This window comes from Mixophyes fleayi, chromosome 2, assembly GCF_038048845.1.
Source record: "Mixophyes fleayi isolate aMixFle1 chromosome 2, aMixFle1.hap1, whole genome shotgun sequence".
NCBI lineage: Eukaryota > Metazoa > Chordata > Amphibia > Anura > Limnodynastidae > Mixophyes > Mixophyes fleayi.
The window spans coordinates 253,235,663-253,247,289 of record NC_134403.1 but is presented as its reverse complement, the minus strand read 5'-3'; the positions used below and the strand labels follow the sequence as shown (position 1 = coordinate 253,247,289).

Genomic DNA, 11,627 nt, shown 5'->3' with positions numbered 1-11,627 from the left:
GTTTTTTAGCCTTGTTCCCATCATTCCTTTCTAATTTTTTTCTCATGCTTTAACACACAGTACAATGGAAGGACTGAAAAAATTGTAAAGTCTTGGAAAGAATAAAATCATGTTAAGTGAAATGGGTGTTTACCTGTTTCCATGTCACAGGTTGTTTGAAGTCATATCAATACATACAACCTTTTTTGTGCTGCCATTCTTGCATATTTAAAACAATACTGTCATTTTATTGGTCAATCCCAGCTATGCAGATAAGTGAATAAGCTAGCCAGTTGTAACACAAAAGGAGGATCCCAAATAAATTACATATATACATTAAAGCAGCACCTGTCAAATAAATGGACACGCTACAATTTGAAATAGATATCTAGAATGTCCACAGCAGTCTTGTACTTCAGTTATACTTTAGGTTACAATAGATGTTGTGCTAATTTATGCCTTCCTTGACATCTCAGTGGCACTTACGAGACACACAATGAAAAGTACCAGGTTCCTGTAAACATCTAACCAGCGAAGGGATGAAGTACTAGATATATATGCTTTAAATAGTAACCACTCAACCTCAATCGCATAAGGCAGAGCACCAGGGGTCAGAGAAGCATGTGTTGAGCCCCTACAATTAAAATATGTCTAACCTGCTGTCAAGTGGCTGGACCTATGTAAAATTTGACCATAGAGATGTGGGACACTACTAGCAGCAAAGAATAATGACTACAGATACAGACTAAAATGTCTTGTTGGCCATCAAATTTGCAGAGCACATAGACACCTTTAATTGTTTTCTCCCTCTGACCAGTCTGGAGGTAGCATCTGGTGTTCGATGAGGGTCTTAATATGTTGTTTCCATCTTTTAGAAGGACTATATGTATCTGGGAAATTTCCCTAAAGCATTATTTGTAGTTTAATATTCCAGTGACTGGGTGGGACCCATAAGGAATGATCTATTTTACAGAGTTGATATAGAATAGATTACTAGTTTTAAAAACTGGGTTAGCTACTTCTACATGAGAGATACTGTCAAGCTTTACACCGAGGTATGTTCCAGCTGATTTTTTTCAATGCGCTCACTAAACATTATGCTGAAAATGGGAGTTTTGTACATTTCCTCTCCCTAATTATGACAAGGATCTTGTCAGACATGTTTTAGTGCCTTGACTATGAAAGAAGCAAAAGGAAAAGAGAGAGGACTGTTAAAACAAGTACAACCCAGCATTGTAAATAATGGTAATCATTACTATCATGATAAATAAACACACAAAAAATTATCATTTATTTTAGAAAATCATTATACTGAATCACACATTTTGTTACACATTTGTACACTTTCATCAGAGTTTTAATCACACTATAAAAGGAAGGAGGTACATATTTTGCTTAGACAAAGTGTTAAAAAATATAATTATGAGGTTTATTGTCAATAATAGATCCAGTTCCAAGGGGATGGCTAGTTGACCAAATGACTATATAATTAAAATTTTAATTAAAATCATTTGAGTGTCTCAGAGGGGATCAAACTGACCTAACTGCACAGTCTGATTAATAAAAAATGGTAAAGACTTGATATAGTTCTACCAATATTTTACATACATTCTCTTTTCCAGGAGTCCTAAGGGTCCTGCTGCTTGAGGCAGCTAATGAAATGACATCCTGTCATTCCCACAACTAACTCATATGTTTGTTTTATTGTTATGTGTTTACCAACAAGAGGGAAGCCATTTATTTTGAGAAAACCAATAACTTGCCTACATTTGCCTCATATAAGTACCTAGTGGACTTATACCATCTAAAGTTTCATATCTGCTATGACACAACCAAGCGATGACCAAGTGTGAGATTCAGTTCAGAAGATACTTTCTCCATAGCTCAATGCATTCTGTGCTGTAACAATATGGGGAAGTGTAACTATAATCAACACACTGTGAAGATGAAGGGAAGACGGTGGCTGTGAAAAATGTATTTCATGTGGGCATCGTCTTTAAATGCGGTCCTACTCCTTTTGCACACAGCTTTATCAGGAAGAATAGATGGCTATTTAGTTAGGATGACAGGATGTAATGCCACTAGGAGACAGAGGTGTGCAACCAAATGGTATTCAACAATCTGTTTAGAAAAAAACCTGTGCAGGAAATAAAATTCAACACAAAAATAACTGCTTGTGTGCATTACACCATTGACTTTAATGGATTGTGTCTCTACATGCATTTTTTTAAAGAAATGCAGAAAAAGCAAATTACAGTAATATGAAGAGGCCTAAAGAGGTTTGACTTGGGGAAGAAATACAATAACTAAATCCAAATGAAAATGCAGTAGCAATTCCTAGGCGATGTGAATAAAACCAAGATTTGTATGTCCATTAAAAACTTGAGAATATAATCACAAGCCACAAACAATATATCAACCCCTTTAGGTTTGTGGATAGTTTGCAGATTGTGATTGCTCTATCTAGCTTGTAATGCAGATAATATAGCTTTCATTTTACTCACATCACCAAGAATTTGCTGTTCCTTAGCACACATATGGCAAACATTTCCGTTTCCCAGAACCCCCCACTGTGCTCAAATCCCACTGTTAAATCACCATTCTACCATTAACAGTGATGTTTTGTGAAGGCCTTATTTTCACTCACTGGACTCTATATGGGGTGTGACTGCTGAAATAACTGTCACGTGGCACTGGGGTCTTTGTGATGGGGCAAGGCGGTACTAAGCTCCATTGGTGCAGTCTACTCAGCAGTGGGGGGAGAGATGTGACAGCATACAGCAGTGTCTGGGAGCAGTGGAGCCTTACACCAATTTTGGGACATATAGGACAGAAGGGGACTGACAATCCCTAAACATTTGGGGGTGAGCTGGAACTTCAAAAAGATTGAATGGGTATATATATTTTTGTTAGTAGTAAGCTGGAATATCCGAATGTTAGCAATCCCTTTCAGATAAGTCTGCAGCCAATACATGTGATCCTAAGCGCAACATTACTTCCCTAAAAAATCTAAAACTCATCAGCGCAGCATTCTGGGGCACAGTCGTCTGAATGATTTGCTCTTATTTTTATACATTATAAAACCCCTCCTGCTATACATGAATATGGATAGTTTATTTGACTACATAAGCATAGGCTGGATTTTTTCAACAGGGAATTGTTGAAATTTAAAGTACTGAATAAATGGTTAATCAACAGAAGTTCAGTCCTTATGTATTTTTGCTTGGATTCTGTTATTGTATTAATTGGCTGAATCACTGTGGAGCATTCAACTACATACATACAGCAGCCAGCTTTAACCAGCATCGAATAACGACTATGTTTTCAATTGACTATTGAGGACTTGTTGATTTAAAAAAAAATGCTGCTATCCTTGGCTCAGATGCTGTATACCCAGGGTACTGAGTTCTGTCAGACCCCAACCATTTACAATTAAAGTGAAAGATACTCCTTAGACATGCCAAGGGACTCACCCCATACTCATCTAATTCTAGCACTGTAGAACAAGTATGTATTATCAAGGAAAAAATGTTTACAAATACCTTTATGAGGTACAAACATAGGGCTTTTAGCTATATTTTTTGCTTTCATAAAGAAAATCCTATGTAAAATAAAAGTATCACTTAATGTAGCTCCTGTGTTTTGTCTTCTCCGCCAACTAGGAGAAAGTTGCAGAGTCCCATCTGGCGCCCCTGAACTGTATTATCTACCCTGGCATGTAGAGGGTGGGGTACAGAGACTTAGCATCAGAGGAAACAACATTGGGATTCAGAGGTTCAGTGGATCAAACTATGCTATGCAGGCTCAGAGCTGCTTGTTTGTATCATGTTTACAGAAGAACCATCACTGTCCATTTTAGCAGAGTACAGTGACATTACTGCACCGAAGCCTGCTGCATTCACTTGTCCAGCTGTCACAGTAAGCAGCCATTAGCCATGCCACTGATGGGATAGTCTTTGAGACAGGAGCCCTGTATTTTATAACAGAGTAAAGATACCCAGACAATGCTAAACCAAATAGTTACACACGTGTGCTTGTACAATACAGAGTACACAATTCTGTTCTCCATGTTTACACGGAAGTTTTCTTTTCCAAGTTGTATGTGTTTGTGCTACATTCCCTTAAAGAACAGTTATATTTCTAGCAACTTGAGTTTTTTTTAGGAAAATCAGCAACTTTAAAGCACTATATTGCATGAAAACATTGTTGATATGTCTGAAAAGTATATATTTAACAAATATATACATTCCTATCAATGAAAAAGCTGAATGACATCAAGATAAAGGATCATTCATAGTGGAAAGCCAATTGAAGTAATGGACATAGTATGATTGCACAGATTCCACTAAGTGTCAGATAATCTACTTATTATTACATATTTGCTAGGGTAGAAAAGGGTATTCTTCCTATGGCTATCAGCCTTTATGATACATTAATAGCCTGTATGGTACATCAAGTCTGATTTTCAACTTATTGAGCCTAATTTCAGAACCTATTGAGCCTAATTTTCCCCTGGTTAAGGAACTCGATTCTTTGGGGTACTAAGTGTCATATTGTTGATTTTATAGCAATTTAAACACTAACATTGGAGGGCATAACCATTTCCCTCCAATCGCCTCTCACAGACCTAATGGTGATATACTACAGTATGAACCACTTACTTCTTTACAATGAACCCTGTTTTACCGATGGTATCACAAAGCACACACTCTATACCATGTGCTCGTTTCTAGTCTTCTCATTCTCTAGTAACACTTCCAGGCTTATATTTGGGGTTATATTGGGTTCACTTTTACTTGCATTCTGCATATCCTAAATGGCAGCCTTTAGTCTCCTTTTATGCATATCAAGCCTGGAGTACTAATTGTATAGTCCTCGCTCTGCCCAATTAGTGCACTCTGCTCCTCAATTCTCATTATCTTACTGGATTGCCCTCTTCTGCTTCAGTGTATCCAGAAGTACATTTTCAACTAAGGAAACACTGTTTATGTGCATTCCTTTCTTGCTACAAAATTTTTCAACAAATGCAGAACACACAAATATTATAATAAATAAACATATAGGACTACTCACAGGAGTTGTACTGTATATATAAATATACACACATATTTTATATGTATATATATACACAAATGCGGATATACACCGCACATTAATTCCTAAAATATAAGTCCAACATGTTTCTTCTGCAAAATGTTTACTGAAATTCTTGAAATCCTCCTATTGACGTTTGTGTGCAAAAGCCACAATAGCTTCACTTACAGATTTCTGTGGGAGAGGGAAGATGTCTCTTAATTTCTTCTTCTATTCTTCCCCCTCTCTCACATAAGAAATTCCTCCACAATCTAGCTGGTTTGCTGTAGTATTAAATGGCCGGTTCCCTTGTCCAAACCTTCTCAGACGTCTGTGTTCCTGCCCAGCTTTTATGCGGGAAAAAAAATGCCCTTTGTGGTACAAAGTTTCAGTTGTTTAGGATGTTCCCTTCAGTTCAGGGCTATGAGATTGCTGCTGAGGTAATTCATTGGAGGGGGACTGCAGGTCTGGACCTCGATCTAGGAGGAAAGTAAAAATGATAGGTACACTTAAATTTCTTGTCTGTGTAAGTATAGAAGCTTTTGTAAAAAAACTTTAGATACAAAACCATGGGCTAGATTTACTAAGCTGCGGGTTTGAAAAAGTGGGGATATTGCCTACAGCAACCAATCAGATTCTAGCTGTCATTTTGTAGAAAGTACTAAATAAATGAAAGCTAGAATCTGATTGGTTGCTATAGGCAACATCCCCACTTTTTCAAACCCGCAGCTTAGTAAATCAAGCCCCATGAGTCAAAATTGACTATGACTTTGTTTGCTGCAGATTATTGGTATGCCAGACAGCTCTGTCTTTTACAATTTGAGGCTACACAATGACTGGGTATATCAGTCTCTAGTTTTTTTGCATTGAGACAAACAAGTTCCCGCATGTACAGTGGAGAGCACTTCTGTCATCAGTATTTGCTAGCAGGTGGCATACTTCTCCTTAAGGGGAACAATGTGTTTCACATTTAGAATACCAGTAAAACTGTATTTAAAAGCACAGTTCTTGTGAAGATAAATAGCAACACAAGTTCTATGAAACACAAGCAGCATATAGGATAGTAACAACTATAGTATATGCTTATCTTTTTATCAGAATGTACCAGAAAGATTAAGTGTAACCCCATCCAATTTGTTACCCAATGTCCTCCTTTCTCTCAACTAGCAGAACTGTGAGGGATTTTAGTTTGGGAGAAGTTATCCCCACCCCCGTGGGGCTGCACAGTTCTTATCCTGATGTTGACAGCAAGGAGCAGTTCAAATTGAAACACAGTTGTACCAGTTTGTGACACATGTATTTGCTCTGTACAGTCAGTGTTAGTGTTAGATACTAAGTACTGCTATCTGACCTCCCCCTGTTCACTGGTGTGAACACTTGGAGAAGAACTGTTATTGTACTGAGATGGGTGAGTTCTACTGAACTGAAATGGAACACTCACAGTTCTACAAGTAGAAGTTAGGGATGCTGGGTAAAAATGTAATTGTAGGTAGCGTTACACTTTAATAATTATTTAGAAGTTGTCTTATTATCATTTAATGTCAATTTAAAATATATATTTGGAATTCACTTTTAACATTAGGAGAGAGTTGGCAACCAACAGCTTTCCAGGGATAGTCCCACATTTTTAAGATTTGTCTCTGGTTATGTCCAACAATATCCCTGATGTGTTGCTAAGAAATTAAATGAACAAGTTGCTGTTATTTGAGACAGTCTCATGACATTCTAGAAAATACATGATATACAAGAAAAAGACAGTTTTGTTAAACAATTTTCTAATATGTTCAAGAGCGACAGAAAGTCAAACACATCGAGTTTTTATTAACCATTTACCTTGTTCTAGATGCCTTGTTTTGGTTGGTGTATGCAGATCTTAGTATATGTTTTATCTGGTATGCAATACATTTTATGCTCTTATACTAATAAAAATAATGATAATTTTATTAAATGGAAGCTAAATTTCATTATATAGAGTTGTTAAGTTGTATTGAGAAGGTGTAATGTCCTATGCCTTTAGTTAGTGTTTATTGAAATGTGTTATGATAGTCCAGTGGTTATGTAGATTTGTATTATGATCATGTTTGCAAATTCTTAGAAGATGCTGCAACGTTCTTTTGTCTAGCATTTTCCTCACCCATGTATCCTCACTTCAATCTATTTTAAATGTGTTACGGCCAGTGCTGGATTAAGACTCTGGGGGGCCTGGGGCACTTTAGACAGGGGGACCCCTATGATGTAACATGGTTATTATTTTAGACAAATTCACAGGAAATACTGTGTGCACTACTGTTAGGTACACGCAGCTCTGCCTTCACAAGCAGTATGTTGTGAAGCGGGACATACCTCCCAACTGTCCTTGTAGTCGGACCCAATCCTGACTACGCGAGACATATACGAGTTCAGGACTGCCGGACCAGATTCAGGACAATTGGCAGACTGTCCTTCTCTCTCCTACCTGTTATCACTTTCACCACCTGTGAATGCTGGTGTCTTTAGCTCAGTTGCTGCTTGTCTGGATCCTGGAATGTTGGAGGCCCTATTTGGAAAAAAAAATGGGTACATGAAATTTTGAAAACTCCAACCAGCCCCAGCATTAAAACAAAAGTATTCCCATTTAATATATAAACACATTCCCCTCCCTCCAAACTGCCCTATCAATAAATTAAATGGCATTTATGTCTAAAAAATATAACCATTTCCCACAACCATCCACTGCATTAAATAATTCATATTCACATTTAATAAAAAGACCTAATTATCCCCAAACAGCCCTACATTCATTTATGAGCTTCCAAACCACACCAGCATTAAATTTATAGGTCCAATCACCCCATCTTAAATTGATAGACCACACTATTAAATTAAATTGCCCCACCATCACTCCACAAATAAAATAGCACCCAATAAATAATTAGCATACACCTGCAATCCACCATTAAATTAATACCCTACCTCCCACATTATATTAAGAACCCCCCTTCCCTCACACATTATATTAACATACTACCCCCACTAACTTTGTTCTATCATATTAATATGTATTAATAAAATAGAGGATCCCATAACATATTTGTTGTGTGTATGTATATGTATATACATACATTATATATATATATATATATATATATATATATACACATATATATATATATATATATATATATATATATATATATATATAGATATACACATATATAGATATACACATATATATATATATATATATATATATATATATATATATACACACACATACATATATATATGTACATACACATACATATATATATATGTACATACATATATATATATATATATATATATATATATATATATAAAATCTCCAAGTGAAAGTGTGACTTACCTTACCTCGTTCAGCACAGCACAGCATCCCCCGTCTCCTTTGGTGTGGTCCATTCCTGGGAGGAGCTGCTGCAACTGCACATGCGCAGCAGCTCCTTTTCCTCCATCTCAGAATGTACAGCAGCCGCGGTGCTGCTGTACATCACGCCGACGCCAGCTGTCAAATCCTGTGAAGGGTAGGTGCGCAGCCGCACAGCCGCTCAAGCAGAAATTGGATCACCAGGTGATCCGAACAGCTTGCGGCCAGCAGCGGGGGGCCCTCGGAGAGCGGGGGGCCCGGGGCACGTGCCCCCCCCTTAATCCGGCACTGGTTACGGCTACCAGTACTGTCATAAACCTTTAGAACAAGTTCTACACACTCACAGGTACCCGGGTGCCTCCAGGACTTAACTCTTAGTTAATAGAAACTTATGAGCAGGCACCAGTAGCACAGAGATAGGAGGTTGGGAGACAGGCGATCAGTACTCGGATAATCGGGAGCAAACCAGAAGTTGTGGATAAGTAGCGAGCAGAGAGAGTACTAAACTGGCCAAAGTTTCAGGGCTGGCAGCATACAAGAATAGTCCAGAAAAGCAAGCCAAAAAGTCAGGGGAAAAGGTTACAACAGGTATTCAATCAGAGATTCACAGCAGGAAGCTCAGGTCAGCTAGTGAAGTACACACACGCAGTAACCGGCAGGGAGGCAAAGCCCTTTCTGCCTTTGATACAAAAGGGGACCAATCAGAACTGGAGGAAAGACACATACTCCCACACTAACACAGACAGCTGTCATTAGGAACTACCACATGAGCCCTGGCTGTTAGAAATCCGTCATGACACGGTAACAGAGAGAAACCGTCCCAGTTGCTGTAACTGTAAACACTCGAGTCATCACGGCTAACATGGCAGCTCATGACAAAATGTTGCAGCTAGACTGGTCTTCCTCTTTTATTGTTCCACATCTGCTGCACCACTTTGCAAAGCCCTACAGTAGCTCCCAATGCCCTCCAGAATCCATTTCAGATTACTCACCCTTATTTACAATGCCCTCAACTATATCACCCCTTCTGAAATCTAATATCACAATACTCTCCCTCTCGCCCTCTTAGATCCTTAGTCCTCTGACTTGTGGTTCACCTCATCTTTGGTAACCACCTCTCTCTGCCTTGTTCCAGTTGGAATAGACCATGCATTGGTGGAACTTCACTAAAAAGTCTAGAACAAATTATACACCTGTGCGCAAATTAGACAGAACAGACTCAGCAGTTTCTACATGGTGGGATCATCAAACACTTCTCCAAATAATTGATGCTGTAAAACAAATCAACAGGGGATCCTGACTTTCTAGCCCAGGCCAATGCTTCACCTTAAAGCAATGTAAAAATCATACCCACTATCAGTGGCTCAATACTATAAGTTATTGGGGATATCAGGAGAACAAACCAACACTGGACCAAAAAAAACCTATACTGCATACAATCTCACCCAAGTTGTTCTAGGAGTTTAATCCATGATTCAATTTCTGCATGTAATAGTGAGAGTGTAATAGTGTAGAAGCAAAATACATGCCATAAAATGTTGTTTGTAGCTCCTCCAGACGAATCTACATGACAGACTTTTGGGTTTGCAAGGTTTGAATAGCTTGCACCAACATTAACTATTTAGGGGGTACAGAAGTCCCAGCAGGACCCATGTTGTTTTGACCTGAAAATTCTGTCAGGAATTTGTTAATAGCTACATACAGAATCAGACTCCAGTGACTGGTACTTTGTGATACCCAAAAGCAGTCTCTGTAAATACAGCAATACACTTCACTATCTATAGCAGGTATAACAGAAACAGTTATAAAGATGTTATAACATTGAACTTCACCTATGTTTCCTTTACCCGAGTTCAGTTGTCAATCTACCAATGTCTTTCTCTCTGGGGCTTTTGTGCCCCAGAAAAGGCTCACCTGACACAGCCTGTGACAGAATCCCCGCTTCTCAAATAGCAACTTCCAGGTGCTCCAGGCTTATAAGGATGCTCTCTTATAAAAGGTTTGAATCAATCTAGGAGCATGAATATAACCAACTGGTTTCTATAAACTTTCATCTAATGTGTAGTGTTTCCATTTGATAAGGTACTGTAATCCATGGCAATTTCGGGAATCTAATTTGTTTTCCACACTGAATTCTTCATGCATCTGAACTTTGACAAGTGAAAATGCAGAAGCACATGAGGGTAAGGATACTACAGATTTCCTTTCAGAGACATGAAATAAAGGGTGTTTCCTATGTATTGAGGCTGGAATACAAAGGTTGAACACTGAAGATTTTGGATTTGCAATCATTTAAACAGACCTAACAATTTATCTGACAATTTAGCAGATGGGCACCCCAAGTACAAAATTTTAGTTAATAACCATACTTGGGGCTAGATTTACTAAGATGCAGGTTTGAAAAAGTGGGGATGTTGCCTATAGCAACCAATCAGATTCTAGCTATCATTTTGTAGAAGGTACTAAATAAATGAAAGCTAGAATCTGATTGGTTGCTATAGGCAACATCCCCACTTTTTCAAACCCGCAGCTTAGTAAATCTAGCCCTTGGTCTTCAATATAATACTACTCAGCAGGTCTACAATGACTTTCTGCTTGTCGTTAAGAATCATGATACTGTAGAATAACTCTCTGTTTTAAAGTACTTGTAGGAAGAAATATTTTTTAAGATCTAGTAAGGTAGCCTGGAGTACATGGTTTTTGAACTTCAACTTAACACAGTCACATGGTCTTTTAGTGGTTTTAGCAATCTTTTATAATGTGGCAATATAAAAAGTAGACATCGTGCCCCAGTCTCCTCGATGTGATGATTGTCTTGGAAGTGAAGTATGATTCAACCTAAGGTACGGTTTAATTGAAGTCAGCATGCAGATTCCAAGCATGTATATGCTAACATCATTAAATCAAAGGTAAGTAAAATAAATTTTCTATTTTATGTTCTATTACATCTTTTGCGTCAGTTGTCTGTCTTTCTTTCCACTAGTATTTCAGGACTGTGATCCTGATACAGGTGTATAGTGTTTAGTAGAATTATGTCATTATCGTGTCCAGTAATCAGGAAATGTTGACTAGATTTAGGGGTATATTTATCAAGCTGTGAGTTTCCTATAGCAACCAATCAGATTCTAGTTATCATTTATTTAGTACATTCTACAAAATGATAGTTAGAATCTGATTGGTTGCTATAGGCGAC

The 11,627-nt window shown here is 37.9% G+C and overlaps 1 protein-coding gene across 1 annotated transcript in view; it reads right to left on the bottom strand.

Moving 5' to 3' along the window:
* Window positions 1-1,280: 1,280 nt before the first annotated feature.
* Window positions 1,281-11,627, bottom strand: part of LOC142138848 (cAMP-dependent protein kinase inhibitor beta-like) — a 37,208-nt gene continuing 26,861 nt past the window's right edge. The window contains exon 3 of the mRNA XM_075195884.1: window positions 1,281-5,531. Coding sequence (XP_075051985.1) covers window positions 5,449-5,531 — 83 coding nt within the window. The 3' untranslated portion in view covers window positions 1,281-5,448. The remainder of the gene's footprint in view (window positions 5,532-11,627) is intronic.